The sequence below is a fragment of the Thunnus albacares genome, chromosome 11 (assembly GCF_914725855.1).
Source record: "Thunnus albacares chromosome 11, fThuAlb1.1, whole genome shotgun sequence".
Lineage (NCBI taxonomy): Eukaryota > Metazoa > Chordata > Actinopteri > Scombriformes > Scombridae > Thunnus > Thunnus albacares.
In genome coordinates, this window is record NC_058116.1 from 10,645,921 (window position 1) to 10,670,154 (window position 24,234).

The following is a 24,234-nucleotide window of genomic DNA, read 5'->3' on the forward strand; positions in this document are numbered from 1 at the left end:
GTACATTTTGCTGATAATACTTCCATATTTTTACTTAAGTAACATTTTGAATTCAGGACTTTTACTTAGTTGCTGAAGTATTTTTAGGCTACAGTACTTCTACCGAATACTTCTTCCACCACTGCCTGTAAGTTGTCATGGCACTAACTATGACGTCAGCACTGTATTAAGTATTATTAGGTGTGCAACAATATTCAGAATCCATATGATTTTAAGATTTTGAGGTCACGATTTTATCTACGGTACTAAGTGGTCTAATCCTGAATTATATCTTCACTGTATGCTATACTAGCTCTATATACGTGTGTTCGGCCTGAGGAGTTTAGAATGGCACATTATTTCTGTGATAAATTTACTAGAGTCTGCCTCATGAGTTAAATGCAGGTGACAACGACAACAACCTCCGGGGCTGAAAAATGAAGCCAACACGGAAGTGCCAAAAACTACAATTATTCAAACGGCCACTTGAGGCTGGCTCCAAAAGCGAGTCAGTCCCATAGGCTGTAGCTCCATGGATGTATAATCCATACATGGCTCCCATGGCTCCCGGTCGGTCTGAAAAGTGAAGCCCAATGCTAAATGCCTCAAACCTGCATTCTTTCTAATGACAAGCAGGGGGCGATTCCACTGGTTGCAAAAAGAAGTCCGATTATATAGAAGTCCATGAGAAAATGACCCTACTTCTCACCTGATTTATTACCTAAGTAAACACTTTCCTAATGAGTCTATGGTCTAAATTGCTAGTTTTAAGTCTTCTTCAATACAGCATGATGTTCATTTTGTATATTATGGTCCCATTTAAAGTAAAAATGCACGATAAAGCAGGGTATGCTTTAGGGCGTGGTTAAATTGTGATTGACAAGTCGCTACCACGGCGACAACATTGAACGCTCAACGTCGTAGGGGCACGGTGTGTTTTTCAGTCCATGAAAGTTAATTGTAACATTTTGGTCGCCTAAAAAGTCTCGTTCAGCGTTTGGTTACTAAAAGACCCTCTAAGGAGTCGGCTGTTCAGTTTTTCTGGTAAGTACATTTTGTTTGAATGGTTTTAAGCCCGTTTTTCTCTAGCGAAAATTAGCATTAGCATTATCGCAGTTAACCATAGACTGTAAATGCACCGTGCTAACCAAGCTAGCAGCTAGCGCTAGTCAGCTCCATCCTCTCGTCCACATATGGCCACTTGTCATCATTTCTGGCTCCAAAAATCCAAGATGTCGACGGTCAAAATGCAAACTCGAGGCTTCAAAACCAGTGGGTGAAGTCACGGTGGCAACTTCTATTGTTGTTGTTTTTTTTTGTTTTTTTTTTTTTACAGTATATGATTAAATGTAACTTTCCTTTTCCTTTTTTATACAACTTTGACTCACACACAAACATCTGCTAATGCTGCAAGTTTTGAAGAATATATTTTGTCTTCATCATGAGACAAGTAAAATCAGTCGAAATTGGATCAGTGATGGCAAAGCTGGTATGGTTGCTTGGAAAATACACATGAAAGTTAGTTTACAGATCTTGGGGAGTACGATATGTGAAAAAAGTTGTATAAAGCCTTTTGTTGCTCCAGAGGGAGCTATGCAAAATCTGATAAATCTGTTGTGACTGAAGACTCAAAGTTTTAAAATTAAAAAACATCTTGGGGTATGGAGTTTAAGTGAGGTTACTAATCACAAGAGAAGAGCTGGCTGCAGACAAATTGGCGTATGTCAACCTCAATTGGCACCTGTTCATGATATCAATGGTCAGTAGTGTTCTGGTTTTTCTCTCTTTTTTGTTTTTGCATTCAAGAAGTAGACTTTAAAGACTGAAGCCAACAGGATTTCTTCTGCCTTTCTCACTGCCTTCTTCTCTTCTTCATCTCTCGTTTGTTTTAAATCCTTATTTAAGTCAAATATGATACTTTTCATGACTTATAAGTCTTGGTTTTGTACCCACTTAATTGGTACAGTTAGAAAGTCACAGATCAATAATCTTATATTTCTTGTGGGGAAAAAATTAACGTGTTTCAGCTAAAAGCCATCATTAACATTTAGCTGAATTGTATTCAAGATTTGGAGCTGTGTGCACTTCTACTTTTCAATATAGTGTAACAATACTGTAATCATACACCTTCAAGCAAGCAATCAAATGATGACATTATACCTCAACAAGCACAGTCTTGTTAATTATTAGCTACTTCAAAAAATCCTGTTGTGAGATATGTATGTAACAATGTAAAGCTTACCTCATCTGAACTCAGAATAAAATTTTCCCTAGCTAGTTTTACAAGTATCTCTTCAATGCCTGCTGAATCTGTGACTTAAATAAAAGATGTCTCTGTGGAGAGTTAAAACAAAATCCCTCAAGTCCCTCATGGTCAAATCCCTCACGGTCCTCTTCCATTATTTCAACATGCCTTTTTTCAACAGCCTGACTCCCCTCAGCATGGCTTTTTCAGCTTGAAACCAGCTTAATCATGTCATATGTTGGATGGATTTATGATTTGGTAACGTTATCATCAGACAACACAAGACGGTTGTCAAGTGAGATTTAAGAATACTGTGCATTGACAGCATGACATAATATCCTTCAAAATTGTGTTTAATCACCTTGAATGACAGCATCTCTATTTGCTTGATTTTCACGCACTTTAGTATTATGAACCACCAATCGGATATATCGGAGCTTTCAGAAAAGTCAGAGTTTCCTTGTTGTGATTACGATTTGGAAGTTTGTGTGGACACTATTTACAACTCAGAATCTCGTAATTACGATAACTCCTACAGTATATGACATGAATGCAACAGATTTATATGAATTATTAGGTTACACTATTCGTGATGAGTCTGGCAATGTTATACAAGTGTGATTCTTTGCTGGTGTTACCTGAACAATAATAATAATATGTATATCATCTGTTTTGAGCTACATGATTGCAAAAAGCCACAAGTTTTACTGGGGCTTAGACACACAAATCAATACCTCACAGAAAAAGCACAAGATAAACATATAGAGTGACTGTTAAAAAAACAACAGATCCATCTCATTCACTGAGAGCAGTGACCTATGCTAAATGCTTTGCCTGCCTCTATACAGTTTGTCTCCTGGTTTCAATTTTCCACTTCTTGCAAGCAAGCAGCTTTCAGTCTTCTTTGTTGTTTTACTGTCTGGGTCAGTTAGAAGCCCCACTGTGTTTCCCCACTGCATTTGATGTGGAAAGTAATGAGTACATGTTTTAGGAGAGAGCAATTTATGTTAGAGACCATTTCGATGCTGTACCATCTAGACGGGTGATTTCCCTTTTTGTCATGGTTACCTAGAAATGGCTTGTCACAAATTGTGCTCTCAACAGAGCTCTCTCCTCCACACAAGGTATCATACCATAAAACAATTTTTCATAGATGAAAAAGCAATAAAGGCACAGTTCACTTATGTTTGTTCATTTAATTAGATTCTAAATAAACGTCCTCCACAAGATATATTTATAGGTTATAAATCTCAAATGTTAACCTTTACAAATGACATGTACAATTATAGGATAAACCCCCATTATTAACACGATGTTTCCATAGAGGAAGAGACCAGTAACCTCAGTGTCTCTCTGTAGTATTACAAAACACTTCTTTGGCATCCTCTGTCATTATGGTTGGATTGGGTGATCTTATTTTCCAACACACAGAAGAAAGGAAAGAGAGGAGAAAAGGAGGAGGAGGAGGAGGACGTGTTTGGAATCGTGCCTTCTTTTCTGCAGCTGTAGCGGAGAGGAGGGACAGGTCCTCTGGGAGTAATTGCATGCTTTTTTGTGTTTCTGTCGGAATAACACATTTCTGGCTGGTAGAGGCTATGAGATTAAAGCTTTGCCACAAAAAAAAAGAGAACTGACTGATTACTGGGGAAATTATAAAGGGTTCAGAATGGTTATGCTGTGTAACCCTCAAAATGGGGGAAGAAAAACAAATCAAGAAAGAGAAAGGAAGGATGCAGTCAACACATTGTGCTGAGGTCTGCCAACATGCAGGCAAGACAATGGACTCTAAATGGCAGCTTTGTATGTAATTAAGCATCATTCCTGTAAAATTCAGGCCTCCTCCTCATTTGTCATTCTCTCTGTTCATCATTTGACTGCATTTTAGGAACAATATGCTGTATAAAAACACAACCCTTTTCTGTAAAACTTGCAAAACTTGCAAAAAAATCTGCTTTTCCTGTGTTAATTAGCCAACCTGTGTGTTAAAGAGAATGTGTACTTTAAAAAAGGCAAACCGCATAGAAGGTTAAAAATCATAAAATACTCATGAAATTATCTCAGATGAACATTTTTTTAAATTCTGTCTCAACTCCACAAAAAAATGTTTTGCTTGTTCCTTCACTTGGATGTTTGACCTTCGCTGTGCAGAATGATTTATGTGCAGAGTTTTCAAACTCATCTGCAGAAGGTTGAAAGTTTCTCTGTGCTCACACCTTAAATCTGAGTTTAACACGCGTATGTACGAGCATGATTTGTGCCATGCCAACGAGTTTGGAGCCAATCATGGTCCAGTATGCAACTTGCACAAATGTGAAGCATCCAGTGCACAAACACCGAGGAAGGACTTTTCAGTGAAGTTGGGACATCTTTTATCTAGAAGTTAAAACAAAATTGAATTAAGTGAAAAATATTTGCATATTAATAGATTCTGGATTTTTCAATGAGGGAGAAGGAGTAGATATATTGAGAATTTTAACAAGGTAATTGAATTTTGTGTGGAAAAAACAAATTAGACACAGATTATTATTAAAAACTGAGTATTTTAGATATCTTTAAAAATGTCTGCGAGGGGTCTTTTACTTTGGACAGAGTCAGGCTACCTGTTCCCCCCCCCCGTCTCCAGTTTTTGTGCTAAGCTAAACTAATCGATTGCTGGCGGTGGCTTCATAATTAACAAACAGAGAGTGATATAGATCTTCACAACAGGACTGGAGTAAGCGTATTACCCTACATGTCGAACTCTTGCTTTAACATAAGTGTCTTTGCCTGAACCAAAGAGGAGACCTGCAGTTTATTAAGAAGACTGCTTGTGCATGCATAGGCTATGAAAATCCTACCCATTAAGACGTGAGCTTTACATTTATGTTTTAGTAACAGGAACACAGGAAAAGAATTTAAGATACACAGAGATCTACTTTAACACAACAAGAGTCTAAAAAGTTGTAAGAATGGTGGAAAAGAGTGAAAGAGAAGATGAACGTCATTGTAATTAAAGGCGGACAGCTGTCTCTTTTGGCCTCTGTGATTGCATACTGTGGAGCTTTGGTGTTAATGTGTTTATTTTGTTGTAAGCAGCTGTTTCTCCACTTTTCTCCTTTTAATGATCACAAGATGTGTTATTTTTGGACGCCACCCTACTCTCTTTTACTGAGTGTTGTTTGTTTTCTTCTTCTGCTGAACACGAAGAAAGAGAGAACGGACACTGACTAATTACGGTTTGGAAAAAGTTCAGTGCTTGTTACAACACACCCACAAAGGCGTTTACTTCCTTCCAATTCCCATGCTTTGTGTTTCCACTGTGATAAAAGTAGTACCTGAGATCTGTACAGTGACTATTTTGAACTCCTCTCTTTTTTTTTTTTACTCATTGACAAAAACACGACTCAGTTTTTGTTCATTTGTTCTGCTGGCTTTGAGCAGCTCGGAGATAATCTGCTTTTTTCCAAACCAGCTAACCGATTACAGTTGTTTTTGGGACTTAGGTGAAAACAAGAGAGAGGTTTTTTTGTCGTCTTGTCTTTGTTGTCTTGTTGTCAAGGGTTAAAGGATTAGTTAGTTGGCAGTAAATTATGCAGAAACCTTGTCTAATTAGTGGAGAAAAATACAAACTATTCAAGGAGAATACAGTATTATATTATAATAAAGTATAATTTAACTACAATAAACTTTATAATTTTAATTAGGGCTGAAAAACAAAATGATGATTCAAATGAAATACAGTAACTGTCATGTTGGTATGCCAAAACTAGAACAGGTGGGTCTGTAAGATAGTCAGTGGTTTGACAGCGGGTATGTGACTAAGTGCAAATAAACAGGAAGTGACCTTGAGCTTTTCAAAACTTCGCCATACATAACTTCCAAGTTACAACTGTATTCATGAGCATCTGGCTTAGCCCGACCTGCACGGGATGTGCTGCATTCTAAACACTTGGCAAATATTAATTTGTTGTTGTTGCTTTCTGTCGTGTCTTTTGGTTTTCCAGACTATTTAATGAGTGTGTGTCTGTGTGCTTTGAGGTTAGAGAAGATGAAAGATCCAGATAATTAAACAAGTACACACATATTGGTTGAAATATTTCTAAAGAGCAAAAATCGAATATGGTCAGTATATTTGAACATACAGTATATACACATATTTAAATTTCCATATGTCAGTATAGTTGTATAAGAGAAGAGTTCTGCCTGTAGGCATCAGTGTTTGTTCTCGTGTAGGCTACACGTGTCTGTAGCCACAGATGGGATTAACAAGTGAATGCCGTCCCATAGATGTGTCAGGGGGTTAGAGGTAAGACAGAAGGGCTTTTCAGAGCAGGCGTTGTTATGGCGTAGGTCCCAGTTACTGTCAACCTCACCAACTGTCCAACCACATGGGTCAGGCTGCACCTGATGGAAGTTTTAAGGCCACACGCAGCAAAGTGCTCTGAAGCTGAAATGGCAGTTTAGAGGTTACAACATGTTGTCCAATTGAGTCTTCAAATTATGTGCCAGCATTTCATAACAGTGAAGGGTCAATGTTACGTTTGACAGAGAGCTGTACTCCTTCTCAAACATGAGGCCAACACTCATGAGACGTTGCCATACAGTGCTTTTTCACTTCCCTGAACATTGCATATTTGCACTTGTGGCATAAGTACATTCTCTGTTTTTTATATACTGTTATTTATAATGTTTTATTTTGAATATTTTATATTATATTTTTTTATTAAATCCGTACGCCTTTTTAATCCTTGAATCCCAAGTGCAAGCCCAGACATCCTACACTGATCAAACTACTGCAGTAACATTTACAGGCATTATATGTATATGAGTTGATATGAATGCCAAATGAAAGTGAAAAATGTGGGTATGAATGTATCAGACACAAAGCTTTTCTACAGAATGAGAAGAGGAAGGAGAATAATGGTGCTGTGTGAACTTTCATGGTCATCAAGACTGACCTTTGTCCGTCATACATTTTAATGCCAAAATTATCTTTTTATTCTATCTCAGGCAGATGGGACTGAACATCAGCTGTGTGAGAGCCGATGATGCTGCAGACAGCCAAGACTCTACAGTGTGGGCAGAGAGACATGACATTTTGTCCCCTCTCTAATTATGGTAAGTGACCAGAGTGATTGTTGTTAACTGCAGAAGTGATGGCTTTAAAGAGCTGGGGGCCATCCACACAGCTGGGAGCTCAGAGACACATACATATTTTTGCCTCAACATGTACATCACTGAAGGGACACAGAGGCACAAAACAAGGTGAGGGGGGACTTCTGGGTGATGCTCCTGTCAGACAGGACCTTGCTGCCTGTGTTACATTACGTGACCCAGCAGAGGAAGGCCAGAACAATTGGAAAATAAACAAACACCTGTGTTGTTGGATAAATGAGATGAGACTGAAACTGCTCACGGGTTGGCTACTACTTCTGGAATGAAACTGTAGCAACTAATCCTCCAAATTAAACCACCACATAAATCGTTTATACCTTGCACTCCCGAATGACCCACTGCAGTGTAATTTGACCGCTTTCCAAAAGCCTTACCAGTCACTGTTAAAAAATAATTATGTTTTATGACACAACAACACTGTGGTTAAGGTCTAGTTATGTTTATGCACAAAAAGCACTTGGTTTGGTTTAGGGAAAGATCATAGTTTGGATTAAAATGATCTTTTGAAAATGGTTAGTACTTCCTCAAAGTTAAACAACCTTCATCATCATTACAACAGTAAACACCACGTTATGTTTTTTTTAAAAAAATGTACCAGCTCATGATGGGAAGTTGGAAATGCGAAGGGAACTGTGGTTGAAACTGGAAGCTAACAATTGTCTCCTGCAGCCAAGTCCACTACATAGCCACCTACCCAACCTGCCTCCTCCTAAGAAGAAATTCAACTTATATTGACGTCATCTGAACTGTGTCACTTCCCTGAGTTATAATTACTAAGGCTGCTAGATGGCATCTTAACTATAGGTTGTTTTTGGCAACTGAATATACAACCTGTAGAGTCATTTTTCTTGGGTTGACGGGCTTGTAGAAGAAGGTTGATGAAATATTATTTTGAATCAAATTTTTTTACCCAAAATTTATACTCTCATCCCCAAATCTGAAAACACACAAGAAGGCTTTTGTGAAAATTGTGTAGAAGTGGCCAAAATATACAGTATTGAAAGTGACCCTGGAATCACACACACACACACACACACACACACACACACACACACACACACACACACTATAAATCAATAAAATTTAAAACATCACATTTGTTCAGTAACTTGAAAATATTGTAAAATATCTTAAGTACAATAAAATCTAAACTAACACACACATACACCCACAATTCAGTCTCCTCCACAAGAGAAGTATCAAATTGTACTGAAAAATAAATGTTGCCCCAGAAGTAAAAACAGACTGAAATACTAACACTAGAAGTGCACTTCAGAAGCAAAAAGAATCTGCAGAACTGCCTGTGCAAGCTCATTGTCAGGCTATCAGTAGCTATCAATAGCAATTGCCCGGGAACCTTGTGTGAATATTATTGAACTAAACTTGGGCTGAAAAAACCAAATGCCTCAAATGTCTGCCTCTATTGATTGTTAGTCGTTTGACATTTACACAAACCTGATTCCCTCCATTGTTACAGACCTTTGAATTCATGTTCTCTGTTGCTGAACTACTCACCCACAACTTTAGGCAGGATGGATTGGACATACTGTATCTGTTAAAGGGGCATTCCACTGATTTTACATATGAGGTCCTGTTCACACTTGATGGCAATACTAGTCATGAGTAATACTCACCCTGCGAAAATGTTGTTTACAGCTTTACTTTACTTCCGCTGTTGTTCTGGAGGGAGCTGTCTAAAGTCTTGACAAAATAACCTAGGTGATGTCATAAGGTAAATTTTCTTGGCTTGTGGACTACACATTTTTGAGATATTAAAAGATGTGGACATTTACCAAGCAGAGGAATATAACTAGAGGTCTGGTCATTTTGGCCTCTGCTGCACTGATTTTGACCTGTCTTTTTTAATACTACAGAAGAACCCTTACAGACTTCCAAACCTTGTGGAATTGCTTGCTGAAGAACCCCTTTTAATGGTAGCCTGGTGCTATTTCAGCAGAATGAGTAAATGGATGGCTTGGTGATCACAATGATTATGCTTTCAGCATCACATTTCCTCCCTAAATACTGAACTCCGCTGTCCATCCTTAAAGAGGAAGCCAAGTATGGTAGCCTGGATTACATTACAGTATATATCAGCGCATAGATTAAAGGACAAGTTCTCATTTTTTAAGATCTCTCTTAAAACAAGATATGACATGCCCATATGTACATTTAAAAAGTTAGTGGTTGCTGTAATCTATTATGGACAATTCGGTATGGACAATTCTTCCTGTCCATACCGGCTGCAAAGAAATTGATTCTTAAAGCAATTTCAATGTAAGTGATGAGGGACTAAATCTACAGTACAAAGTACATCTACAGCCAAAGCTAGTATGAGGCGTCAGCAGTCTGAGTCTGAGTCATGAAGGTATCCTCCAAAGTTACTGTCTTTTTAGTAACAAATTTCAGCTTGATGTTACTGTCGCTCTGTCCTTGCCCAGACAGAAAACACTGTCCATGGAAGGACAAAGTAGGACAGACAAGTCATTTTGAAAGATAACCACTTGATGCGTCTATCTCAGACTGTTGAAGATTAATTAGCTTCAGCTGAACTTTAAAGAATACATTTTTGCACAGAAAGGACTATGATAATGTAATGATGTCCACGTACATTAAAATCGGTTTAGGAAGCAAGTCTTTGAGGCCAGTCTGGACTGCAGGAACAATCATAGTATTGTTTTAATATAGACTCGAAAAAATATGAACCGATCCTTTAAGGCTGTTAAAAGAAACATTATAAATAAAGTTTCCAAATTTTATTTTAGTCAATAATAATTTTATTATTGTTTTTTGTCGTTTGTGTTTTTAAAAACAACTGTTATAAAAACAACAAAAATCTCATCTCTGTGCTACATCAACTGTCTCTTTTGAAACTTTAAGTATGTACATTTGAAAAACTTTTTCTGCTGTGATTTCTGTTTACTCTTGTCTAATATTGACCACATGGTGGATTACTGGACTTCAAGACCTTGAGGCACTGAACAAACAAAATAGTCAACAGTATTCACGCCGCTGTTATTGTGCATATAAGATGCCGATATGAAACACAGCGTTTTCACTTGATGACTTTTCCTGTTCAAGAGGAGCACAGCCACAAGATATCATTGTCAGAGATAAACCATCTCTATCATGGTGTGCAGTAGCAAAGCTGTTGTGTTTCAAGATGATTTATTTCCCCAGAAGCTGCATTTACACTATGGCTGAAGTGAAGACAATGCGATGACTTTTAATAGCACCAGATTACGACAGGTAAACATAGTCAAATATCTCTCTTCTATTTGAAATGAGCCCAGTCAGCTATTTCACCCTAACTAGCCAGTGAGTGTCTAAAATTTTTGTGAATGCAAAAAACAGGATATTGATTACAAATATATTTAAGATGCTTAACCTGTGAATTTATTTGTGTAAAATCAGTTTGTATAGATTTATAAATAACCTAACATATTTTACAGATTCATCCAACTATCTTCTGTCTAATCTAGCTTGTTCAGTCACTTTAAAATATTTAAAACCTAGTAAGTACAATAAAATTTAAACTAACACACACACACGCAATAATATAACGTAATGGCAACACCCCTTAATTATTCATGAAATAAAAATATCCTCATAATTCCCTTCTCAAATGGACATCAATGCTTAATTACCAGTAATCATAATCACATAAAAATGTACATGCTAATGTTTTTAGGGCTGCCCCTTTTTCCTGCCCTGATACGACATTATATACTTTATGTAAATATGAATGCTTGAGCTCAGTGAGATATCACACATGGGGATGATAAGACGGGAAAAGAAGGAATGAGGAGAATGCAGGAGAGGAGCAGAGAGAGGGGAGGGAGAGAGGAGGGAGATTGAGTTTGACTTGGAGCAGTAAGAGGGTAAGTCAGGATGTCCCGGAGGTCATGAATAAAAGACGAAAAGAATAATTTTGGCGTTCCTCAGCTTGGTACAGAACGTCACAGTGTGGATATCAAAGAGATTAGTAACACTGAATCACATCTCTCTCCTTTTCACTCTTTCTTTTTTTGTTGTTTCGTCTTTCTCTTTCTTTACACACATATCTCTCTCTGTCCTTGAGAGCCACACACACTGTATATTGTTCCATGAGACCACATACACACACTGAACATTAATATGATTGTCTTGTAGGTGCAGTCACCACTGGGAATTTGCATGGTGCAAATTAGGTTGGATCTCATCCTTAGAGAAGCTATTAGCCCCTCACTACCACCCTCTGCAACTGAGTGTGTGTGTGTGTGTGTGTGTGTGTGTGTGTGTGTGTGTGTGTGTGTGTGTGTGTGTGTGTGTGTGTAATGATGTCAAGCAATCTTGGCTTCACCAGTACATCATGTTCACCTCATCAGCAAAGAAAACACTGACTCATATACACACAAATGAACTATCTTCCTTTACAAAGACAAAATGCGGGCATGAACAACATTATTAGAGCTTTTTGTGTTGTTGCCCCGTATTCATGTAGAATAAACACCAGTGCTTTGCTTTACACTTTGTTCTATAATGCAGTGTGGGGAATTGTAGGAGAAAAGAGGGAATCCTTTATACAACAGCAATTCATTTTCTGATCTAGTTGGAGATAGTGACTGCGGGGGACCACGTTGTGGTTTCTAAAAAGGCGTTCGTAAGAGGAAGATTTGTCTTGTCACTGTTCTCTGCAGGTCCTCGCAGCTTATTACCATTTTACAATCAGCTCTTGAGCAGCTGTTTCCATTGATAACAAATTGATGTATTTGACTGTAATTTCACCTTAACACATGCAGACATATACTGATGCATAACTACTACGCTGATTCAGAGAGACAGTTATCTGGTCCCCACTTTACCAGTGTAAATATTCCATGAATGTTATCGGAAACCTCTACATTGAAATGTTGGGTGTCATGCAATATTTTTCCACGTCAACTGCTTTTGGGAGGACAATTTTTACAAGTAGCTACACAATAGATTTTATTATTCTGCTGTTCTGCTCTTGGCAGCGATAAAAATAGGAAAAGCACACAGCCAGCAGAATCTAACGAGAGGTAGTCCTACATCTAGAGTGTATTCAGAATAATTGAGACACCAGCTTCAAGCTTCCCCATGTGATAGAAGTTGTGTCGTATTTTTTTGTCTGATATGTATTTATAACTCCTACAAATCATTAATTACTTGATATGACCTCAGATAACACTTGAAGATCTCCTTTAAATAGTTCAAAGACTGTACCTCCGTCAAAAAAGAATGCATTATAGGACTAAGCTAATCATAGAGAATTGTCATGTTAGCAAATGTTTAGAAATTACCTTGAATATAGACATGACTGAAGAAAAATACTTTTGTGTGATTGTTTTTTTGTCTCTGATTTGTTAATTCATATTAAGCATAACGTCAATATCTTAATGGAGGTTGAGAAATGGTAAAACAAAATGCACAGAGAACTGGTTTGATATTGTCCTAAATAGAGACAGAACTGAAGAGTGAGTTGCTTTGTATAGCAGTATTGATGCTGCTATACAAAGCTGCAAGTTCAGCATTCAATACCATTAAAATAAAGGAAACCTTGTTTGTAAAGTCAAAATTTGTCAACCCAGTACTGAAGTTTAACACTCTTTTACACAAAGTGTATTCCTCTGATTCATTTCTTGCAGGGGATTTTGTGTTTTTAATTTAATTATATTTTAAGAGCCGGCATCACTTTGTGCAATGCCTGATATCATATTTTGTTTCAAGCCTAATTTGAAACTACTTCCTCCCTCCTTTGGTATAATAGAAGGTCTTTATGGATGATAGAAGATACCGTGCTGCTGCACTGGCAAACTGTAGCTAATAATCATCATCATTGTCAAGGAGGCTTGAATGGAAAGACGGAGGCTTGGCAAAGACGGTGGAGAAAATGATTTTAGGGAACTGAGTTGGCGTTTATTTCCCCTCAGCCACAGTGGAACAGCTCATTCACATTGCCACCAGTAGATGGAGCTGAGATCCTCTCAATGCTGCAGGGTCAGCTCTGCAGAATGTGTACATTTGTACATTTATGTGTGTTGCATGTGTGTGATTAGGAACATTGATGTTTTTTTAAAGGTATGTTTAAGGGGGTATCAGTACCTGTGTGTTGTCTGTATCTTTGTGTCGATTTTCTCAGTCTCTCAGTATAGTCACTTGCAAGGGTGCAGAAGTTTCCCTCTGTAAGCTGTTTACTTTTGTTGAAGGTCAGGGTAGGACAGGACCTAATGTTCAGAGACAGACTTCTGAAAGCAGTGTCTATTCAGGCCCATGCGGTGAACTGGCACTTCAGACGCTGGGTTTGGGGGCTGAGTTAGGGGGTTCGTTCTGCACAGTGGGACCAGTGTTGGCTTTTGTGACAGGGTAAGCATGTCTCTCTTTTCTTTTTTGCAATTGCCTCACACTCTATCTTCCCCTCTCACGCTTGCCCCAGTGTCTCCTCTCCCCTCTCTGTGTCCCTCTTAAGTTTGCCTATCAGCCCTCTGGCCCTTAGGAGCATCTGTGCCCCTCCTCATTCAACATATGTCCCATGCCTTTAGGCCTAACCCCCAACACTGGAGCCAATCACTTATTCATCATGAACATGAATTAACAATCATCTATTTTCCATCCCACCAACAACCTGATGGTTAATTTCACTCCTGACCTGCTTCTGGTTTTGGCGGGGTTGCTTGTACATCACGCAAACACACAGACGGCGCAAGTGGGAACCTCTCAAGGAATTATCAACAGGCAACAGTCAGCATAGACAATGCACTGGTCTGTGCAAGTACAACATGGAAGAATACCGTTGCATGATAGTAAGATGTACAAGTATCTACAAGAAGATTAACTAATTGGTTAAATGGTTTGAACATAAACCAAGAAAAAGAGGGTATTGGTATGGTGGCGTTAAAATGTGGCCATAGAGTAGCAATATAAAGAGGAAGGAATGAGACATACACAGAGGAAGAAAGCAAAATAAACAGACTGGATAAAAGCTGTGGTTAAATTTGTATTATTATGTGTACACTACCCAAAGAATGCTTTCTTCATCCATTTGATTCCATCTCCATCTTCAATGTTTTATGAATCATCAAAAGGTGCAGCAACCAGGAGGAGTTTCATGTGTCCCACATGTGCATTAGAATAAATGGCAGCCTGTACCCTGGAAAACTGTGGTAATGGTAATTGGCTGAAAGCCCTCCTTGGTGTTGCAGTGATTTTACTTGCAACTGCAACACGTTGCCAGTAGGAAGTAATTGCTCATTTGGAGGAAGGTAAGATCCTCGTTACTGCCATCAGTCCCTTGCTGTTGCTGCAGCAGAGAATACTCTGTGTGTGTTTGTATCTACTTGTACGGGGGATAAGAGTGAGCTAGTGCTGAGATGTCGTTACTATCTGACTACACCTGTCCTGATACATGATGTTTGTAAGTGGCTGAATAAAGGGAGTGTCTGTCTTTCCAAATGACAGTTCAAGGACAAGGTTCAAAGCATTACCAGGTGTCAGTCAAGCTCTTTGAAGCCTCTTCTCTCACCCCTCTCAAAGGGTAGACAGAGGAGAATAGGAGGAGCTATCTAGAGAAACGGGTTGCCATGCATCGAGTACTGTTTACCTTGCTGGGACTTAAACTGCTTCCAGCTATAAGAGGAGCTGCTCCCTTGATGTGAACCAACTTCATAGCCTCTCTCCATACTATCCTCCATACGTTCACTCCGTTGCCCTGCATTGTACTATTTAACCTCTCCAAACAACCCCCTCTTCCTTCCAGCACCCTTAAAACACTTCACACACCTACATCACAGTATTTTGAGGGATAGGGTAGTGGCGCCTAGAGCCACATTAGCATGGCAAACTCGGCGTGACAGCAGTTTTGCTACAGTGCTGTTATGATGGAGTGAATATGCTCGCAGTTTGGGCTGCTCTGGGGGAAAGCGGTTCCCTCCAAAGTGTGTTATCATGTAGCCCCGAGTGGAGCTGGAGGGAAGGAGTGGGGAGGGGGTTGTAAGATTGGGAGAAGGGTGGGGATGGGAAAGTGGAAAGAGACTGGAGGTGAGCTGAATTCAAGTTCAAAGCTGTGGAACGTGACTGTGAGCCGAGAGTGAGCTGCGGGAGGAACTGTGATGCAGGGAGTTTGGATGTGGTGTGTGCTGGAATGAATGGACCTTGGCGGGTTGACAGTCACTCCACACACGAGTTTGAGTGAAAGAGGAGGCGACAGTGCTGGGCTTATTGAAAAAGACAAGGAGAACACTGCAATCAGCTCTTCCCCTCCTGTGAGGAGGGAGTGCAAAATCACATGAACAGTACACAGAACGCTGCCTCTGCAGCGCACACAAAGCCTGCGTGAGACACATAATGCCTTTCATAATATATCATTGAAATTTACCACTGTTATGAAACAGCTATGTGCCATCAAACACACACTATTAAACAACAGTAGCAGGAGGGCGACTGTATAAAAGATGAAACAATTAAAATTGTAAAGGCTTACACAGCATAATTGAAATTAATGGTGTTCCTGTTTTGTGTGGGTTTTTTTTTTTGCCATTTTAACATTTCCTAGAAGAAACAAAATTCAAAATTTGATTTCATCCTTAGAAGAGCTACTACCTGTAAGAACTGAAATAATAATGATAATAATAATACTTTTATCATTATTCCCACTATAGACACTCGTTCCTTATGTTGGACTGAATTTCCATATTTGATATTTTCCGTCTGAAGTACAGCAGCTTCAGAGATTCAACCAGTAAAATTCTGTTTGTGTCTGAGCCTGTGATCTCTTTATACCAGCAGAAACCAAAGGAATTTTTTTTTTGATTTTTTGCTTCCTGAAGGCATAGACATGCATATACAAAACACACACAATTCATTTTAACAATAGTTGTTAAAATTAATTTTGTGTGCTTTGTATATGTATGTTAAATTTATTCTCAACAGGGGGTTGGGATGCTCTTTTTGCATCTTCAGTGTGTGATTTATACTGATAAACTGGGTGTAATTTGCCTTAAAAGTTTATCTACCATGTTTCTATGTCTGTACTGTAATCGCCACCTAAAATAACTTCTTTTGTTTCCTTGATTAAACTGTAGTTGCCTTTTTGCTCATACAGGAGATTTACAAGAGATTATAAGAAATCTACTAAAGGGCAGTTTATAATGTGTTATCTTTGGCCATTATTGCCACTGGCTTATTAACCAGTCCCATTTACTCAGTCGTCCAGTCCTTAAATAACAACATTTTCTCCCCCAGTTTACTGATAGCATTCATTTAGTTTTCTCATCATTCTGCTCTGTAATGATTTTGGAGAAGTGTGGGAAAGGAAAATTACATCTTTTCACAGATGAGATAAGAGGAAGGAGACATGTCCGATAAACTGTCTAATCAATTTCAGCAATTAAATGCAGTTGCAGCCTGTAGAAGATATTTATTAATTTACAAATACAGCTATAGCACAGCTGCAGTCTTTTTTTCCTCTTGATTATAGCAACAAGCCAAGAGCCAGGTGTTCATTCTGGCAGGGAACAGAAGGACAAGTCTTCACAGCAATAGAGAACAATTATCAGCACCTCCACTCAACTTCAAAGTTCTCTCAACATCATTAAAAGCAGGTACGGCAACCTGTATCGAATATTATGCAGCTGAAGTCTTTATCGGATGGAGATGAGCCTTATTTAATCTACAAATTCAGTAAAAACTACATTCAGTTCTGGTAGTTTAATAGTAGATTAGATTGATTTGGAGGAAAAGGATGTCAAACAGGGTTTTGTGCTAATCAGATAAACACAGTCAGACTGGTCGGTTATGGCTTTGATGCTGAGGCTTAGTTTTTTGATTGGCACTTTGCCCATTCACTTCATTTAAAACAGAGGTGATGCCTCACCCCCACTGACCAGTATTTCCATGACAGTACACAATGAACGTCCTGCTGATCCTGGAGGGTTCACTCAGCGTGCATCTGAAATCACTCACTTTTCGCATAGTGTGCTATTAAGTGTAGCCACTATTTCATAGTTGCCTGATTCTCTAGTGATAATTATAATATGGTCTTTAGTGTCACTATGAAATGCAAAAAGTAATGAACATGTGGCATTTACTCACCACATTGCAACATGTTATGCATTATACATGATCTGAATAGTGTGGTATTGTTTGTTGGCAGCACAGAGAGGTTGATACACAACAGAGTTTTCTACATAGGTGTCATACACAAACTTCTTGTTAATTTATTCACCTGATAACATATTTCTGTTCTCTTTTAGGGTACAATATGCAAGCATGGCTTGTGTGTGGATGTAAAAAAGCTACAATTATGATGGTGGTATCTCAGTTGGAAACCCATGCTGTAACTTTAATGGATGTAAAGGATTCTACTATTTAACCATTTTGCCAAGAAATGTTACATATCTGTAAAACCTGTCACATGTTCACAATATAGTAATCAAAATTCCATTGAAATAAAACTTAAGATTTTATAATGTTAAACTTTTCAATGAAATTTAGTCCAGTCTGAATAGATGGCTAGATGTCAACTGCAAATCACCAAAACTACACTTGCCAAGCTGATAGTGGTACGTTAATGTTATTTTTTCCCAAGGCCTTTGTCATAACCAATTTCAGACTAGTGTTTGAAGAACCTCCATATTCACACATTCTTCATCTGTTGGAAGAGGGGATTGCCAACATCAGCAGACTTCAGTCACAAGTAGAAATACATTTACAAGCATCTACAAACCCTTTCCCTTGTCAGTGCCTGCTCCACAACAATGTTAGCAAACCAAAATCTGAGCCATGTTTTCCTCATTTTGTTTGTTGTCAGGTGTTATTAATTGTTACCATGGAAACACACTCTTGGGTGGCTTTTAGACACTAAATTAATCAGCCTGTTTTGATGCAACTGTAATACTTGCAAGATCAAAACTAAGATGGATCTAACTCTTACAGGTTTAAAGCTTTGTACAGGGATTCAGCTTCAAAAGCATTGTCATGTTCCTATTTGTTGTGCACTGAGAGATAGAAATGGTTGCACTGATGAGGTTGGATATCATAAGATAGTGATAAAGGATTATTGATGAAGATTGATGGTGTATGTGTACTTTTGCTCCCTACCTCAACCACACCACATTCCCCTTGGACCCACATAACACACACATACACTCCACTACAGTTATGAAGTGGCCCTTAGGGGGTCACATCATCTGTCCTTCAAAATATCTTGTTTGTTTATTGCGTCCATTGACATAAAAATGAAAATAAACTCATAAAATACCAGACAGACAGATGGACAGAGAAATATAAAGTCTGGATAGGCTCAAATCTGGGACTTCAAAGACCTTTTTTCTGTCACTGGTTTTAATGAAGCCTTCTCAGAAGGGAACAAGCAGTGAGACTCTCTTTATTAAAGCGCAGCCACTAAGGGCCCCCTATGGACCCACATAACAAAGTGTGTCATTAAAAATTAACTTTGGGTGGAAGAGACTTACTCACAGAGGAGAGAGGGAGTGCAAGCTCAGATCAGCCAGGCCTGTAGCTCTGAGGCCTCCGGAGTGACCACAGTGCGGCAGGGGCAAAGCTCTAGATTCATGGTCACTGAAACTCTGTGCTCTCACATGACACTGTTTGTTGCCACAATGACCCTGAACGCTGAACAAAAGGTGGTAGCTATCAAAACCAAACTGACTATATTGCTACTCTACAGTGTTTGGAAATAAACGAAAAGAACAACAGGACACTGTTTTGTTGTCAAAATGACTTGTCTATGCTAATCTTCCTTATTCAGTATTGGCTGATATTAAAATATATTACAATAAATAGTTCATTTATTTCTAAAATACCTTCTTATTAGATTATGTATATCCATTACAGGAAATTTTGATTCCCAATAATCAGTATTGGTATCAGACCTTAGAAAGAGCATGGAGAGCTCAAGATAAAATACAGGACAAAGAGTGTTCAGACCTTGGTTTACTTTTTTAATGAGATTGAAAGCAATCAAATTTGGTACTCAAGCAAATTGAGTACCGAATTAGATTAATATCATCATCAATATCATCTGCATACAAATGATTAATATCAAGGCAGATTGATTGTTCATTAACCTGCCTTGATTTTTGGTGGATTTAGAAAATAAAAATGGTCCAAGTATTGATCCATGGGGAACACCTTTTCAGTAACACTTTACAATAGGGTACACAAACCACTGATTAGTTGTCAAGGAACAACACAGGAACAAATCTGCAAATCATAACTTTTAATTAATAAATAGCCAACATGTTTCTGAAAGAAGAACAAGGGTCTGCATTACAGTAGGCGTATTGGTACAGGCAACATGAAAAGAGGAAATGTGATATGTCAATTTTGAGTGATAATCCTTGAATTTTAAGGTTTATCAAGATTTTGTAGAATCATTTTATCCTCCATCTTGTCAATTGCAAAATGAACAGTAGTATTATACTGTTCATGTTTCAAGACAGTCTATCTGGAATGTGGATTTGTGTGTATTCACCTGGCCAACACATTATGTGGGCGGATGACATTGGATTGCTGCAAAGGTTGAGCAAGGTTAAACTTTTCTGTTGGATGATCCTGCTTTTTTTTTTTTTGCCAGAGCCCTCAAGGGTCTCACTGAAATGAACGAGGAGGTCATGTTTTTAATGCAGAGCTAGTATAGGTTGAACTCCTCTACTTTTTTGGGGAAAAAATCTTAAAATGAGACAATACAAAGAAAAAATACAAAATACAAGTTGAACATTCTCAAATTGTATTGTATAACTGTAACATTAACAAAATGTATCAAACAGTATCCTTAAAAATACTTCTAATCTGTAGGAACCACCTTCCTCCCTTGCAGTTTGCTCCCTCTGACACTGTTCCTTTTTATACTTACTCATTGAAGCTCAGGCCTTTCATATCCATCGCTTTAAGACAGCACTTTCAACTACCGGTGTCCAGCCTGAGGCAGAAACATGCCCTCAGCAGCTCACTCACCGCAGGTACAAAGTTATCAACGGCCACAGATCTGGAATCAGATGTTTTTGATCCTGCTGCAACGTTTTCAACCACGTGTAAGAGAAGACCTGTAATTTTTTATTTTGCTGCTCTCAGCATGAACGTTTTTCCCTTAAGAGGCCACTGTGTAGTTTACATTTTCTGGAAATCTACTTTAAAGACCAATTGCAAAGATGAAAAAACATCTGTCAGTTATCATGTGGCATGACTTTTGAACTTCATTCATTGAATGAAGTTCAAAAGTTTAGCTGAGTGCTTCCCCATTGACACTACTGACACTTCCTATATTCAGTATGATGTGTTCATGTCGGCCAACTTTTTGATGGAAGAGGAGGTTATTATGTTTTGCCCTAACAAATCAGTAGTGAATGACATATCCATCCCATTGACATAATTTTGTAGTTAACAAGGAAGTTGCAGCAGTGGTTGCTATGAGCAGTTAACTTTTTTACATTGGACAACATAATTCTTATTTCTGTACATGGACTTGAAACTGCTTATACAAGTGTGTCAATCTCATTTGCACTTGATGCTATTTTCCTGTTGCTGTTTTACATTAATGCAGCTAGGTAGCCAGATATGTCGGAAGATGACGTCCCCATTCTTCACCCCACCAACTAAGCTCTGATTGGCTGACTGTTTATCTAACCGATTGGAACAGCTGTCAATGGGACACGGACATCAGCCTATTTAAATCGCTGAACAAATCTGAGATGTTGGCAGCAATTTGGAGGTCTGGAACCAGGGCATACAGACACCACTAGGGGGCATAATCAGTAGTGAATCTTCTACACTTCTGTATATATGCACTGAGACAGTACGCAGACTAGGAGCCAGGCCCCCATGTCTCCTCAAACAAATCAAAGTCAGTCATGGCCTCTTATTCTGTCATTTCAGACAGACCACGGATGTCTGCAGAGCTGCTCTGCTGGATGGAGGCCACACAGAGGTAAAGGATGATTATATTCTGCCTGCACTCTCTGCTGTCATCTTCTAACATTTCTCTTCCACACAATGACCATGAGGAGGATGGGTAGAACACCCGTCACCCTAATGTCTCCTTGCCTTATCATGAGGAGCTCATAAAAGATCCACTCTCTTCCCTTCAAGTAGGCCAATCTCTGTGTCAGCCACACAAGGGAAAGGTACCGCACACACACTATGTGCCAGGCTCACTGGTCGATCACCAAAACTGAACATCAGTTACATCGGATTTCACCCCCTAAAAAACTTTAACTGTGATGACTGAGAATTGTACTGCCAAGGGCCATTTTTTATGGCAGATTACATGCATATTCATTAAGATTATATTACATTCGATATGGATTTTTTTTTCTCCCTCTTTCCTTAAATGCCATCTGAGCTTTGGAAAAGATTATGTGAGTGGGATGGATAATGCTGTGGTGTGATTTCTAAACAAACTGTCATGAAAATATTTATGCTTGCACTATGTGGTAACTGGAGTCAAGAGTTGAAAGGTCATCCATTTAACCCTTTACCTGTCTTTAACCTTTGTAACATAGAGCCATTCTCTGGATATCACAAGAGTGATGAGTGGAGTGACATGGCAGCACTTTTCTGCAAATCGTGGTCCTCTGTAGTCAAAATTAGGCATTAAAAGAGTCTTAGGGGGTCAGCGAAGCAACTATAAACCTAATGCATCTCTTATATTCTGCCTGTGTGTTTACTGTGTGTATTAATGGGCTGCTGTTGTATGGCTCTTTGGTCTTGAACAGACAGCGAGACGGTGCTGGGTTGTCACAAATACATGATGTGGACGGAAGAGAAAGAGGCAATTTGGATCCTCATTAAATTTTCAAAAGTCCTGATGGTCCTCTGAAAATTGAACCAACTGTTCCAAAGCAACCTTAATTTTATGCTACAGTAAGTGCAAATTAGCTTCACAAAAATTATTTTTAATCACACTCTGCCGAGTTAATTTGCTGTGTGGTAATTTTCCATGCTCCCTCTTAGCATCGCACTCAGTCATGAACCCTGATGACTTGTATGATCTGTGCTAACCTCAGGCTTGTTTGCCCCTGGTCCAATTTTCTCTACCAATCTAACAATCCGCTACCTTCAAAAACACAATATAAAGTTCCCTGCACAGCATCTCTGATGCACAGCAACCCTGTAGGCCTAAGAAACTGAGATAATTACCTTTGGTTACTGCTAATTTTTTGTCATGCAGCAGTGATCTGAGGTGGAATGCTGGGCTGTTATAACATTACATTCATTTGGCAGGTGTTTTTGTCCCAAGTGACTTACAGTTTTTCCCCCCTTTTTACATCTCAGATTTTGCATGATTCAGAGGAACATGTTTTCCTGATAAAGATGTTTCCACCACATTAATGCATTTAAAGGGTGTATCATTTATAAGTATTTATTTACTTACATGTAGCGAGGGAGTGGGGATGGAATTAAAATATAAATAGTACGCAGGTTCTTTATATTGGGGGAGAGCAAGGACACAAAGACTATTAAAAAATTATTACAATACTTAAAAGCATCGAACTAGCTTAAAAAAAACCAACACAAAATATAAAACCAAAATTAAAAATTAATTTAAAAACTGGAGATACAGCAACTTGAAATCCACCTAACAACTTGATTAAAGTCCAGGAAGCAGGAGGGAGTCTTAAAAGTCCAAGTAAAAACAGGGGAAATAAATACTTGAAATATCCACAACCGGAGCATTTGTATGTAGGCCAGTTTGCTTTCCAGTCGGCTGCGGCCGTTGTCCTCCCCAGAGCTGTGGTCCTCTATCTCTCTCCAGGCCGTCCCAGGGTAGCTAGGGAAACAGACAACAACAGCCAACAGCCAGTCCACTGTGGTTTACAGCCAACACAGCTTCTTTTTTGCTAGAGTACTATACACAAATACAATATTTACATGGTTGGGCAGAAGTCCCCACTCTGCCCTGCATCTCTGTGTCATGCCTGTACTACTCTGGCCTCTCTTGTTGGTCTGCTGGCTAGCTGTCATCTGCTCTGGGGTGGCGGCTCTTGTCATTAGTGGGTGGCCCCTCTTCCCTTGCTTCTTCATTTGGATTTGTCTCTTCCCTTCCTCTGTCTGGTGGCAATGACACTGGGCTATAGAGTCTGGGGAGTGAGTCATGGTGTGGCAGCACTGCTGAGCTCTCTCCTGTGAATTTGCCACAGTGTCCATAGAAATGCTCAAAGAGATACTGCACTTGGCTAAGATCTCACAAAACACCTGGTCCTTACCTAAACCGTAGGCCAAGGCATGCTGCCCCCTAGCTCAGTTGTTCCCCTCCTGATGTGGTCTTAGGAAGCCATCTCTGCCATCATCCACTTCCTCTGTCTCCATCCATGCTGCTGTTTACAGGTATTTGTCTTTTACCGGGGGTAACAGACCGGCCATGCCATGGGCCCAAAACATCCTGCAGGGATTGGTGCTTCACAGAGTTAATCAAAAAGTGCACAGGTGCAGACAATTTGTAATGAACTGAGGCAGAGCAACATAAAAGTATGTGCAAAGGAATACATAAGGCAAAGCCCACATGCAAAACAAAGCAATAATCCGGAAATTTTGATAGTAGGTGACTCTATCGTCAGACACTTAGGCTAACTCTTCCTGGTGCTATCACCTACTGTCTTCAGTCTTCACCACTGGCTAAAAAAATTCTGTTCTGCTGCAGGATATGACTTCATCTCCAACTTCGATTACTTTTGGACTAACTCAAGACTGTACAGAGCTGATGGTGTGCACCCAAATAGAAAGGGAACAAAGCAGTTGACTGCTAATTTCATTCAGTTTATAGCCTTTAATTCTTTCTGATATGCAACACGACAAGACCCGATCCAGACCTATGTGTCTCCCATCACTACATCCACTTC

The 24,234-nt window shown here is 39.0% G+C and overlaps 1 protein-coding gene across 6 annotated transcripts in view; it reads left to right on the forward strand.

Moving 5' to 3' along the window:
* Positions 1-857: 857 nt before the first annotated feature.
* The window catches only part of il1rapl1a (interleukin 1 receptor accessory protein-like 1a), a 279,575-nt gene continuing 256,198 nt past the window's right edge, over positions 858-24,234 (forward strand). For 4 of the 6 annotated variants that reach the window (XR_006405902.1, XM_044365095.1, XM_044365098.1 and 1 more), the window contains exons 1-3: positions 858-1,023; positions 7,214-7,321; positions 21,272-21,323. Coding sequence is in view for 5 of the 6 variants with exons in the window: in XM_044365095.1 (XP_044221030.1) it covers positions 7,319-7,321; positions 21,272-21,323 (55 nt within the window). In the remaining variant the exon portion in view is untranslated. Of the gene's footprint in view, positions 1,024-5,407; positions 5,451-7,213; positions 7,322-21,271; positions 21,324-24,234 lie in introns of those variants that run through there. The other 2 variants (XM_044365096.1, XM_044365097.1) reach the window with 2 other exon arrangements.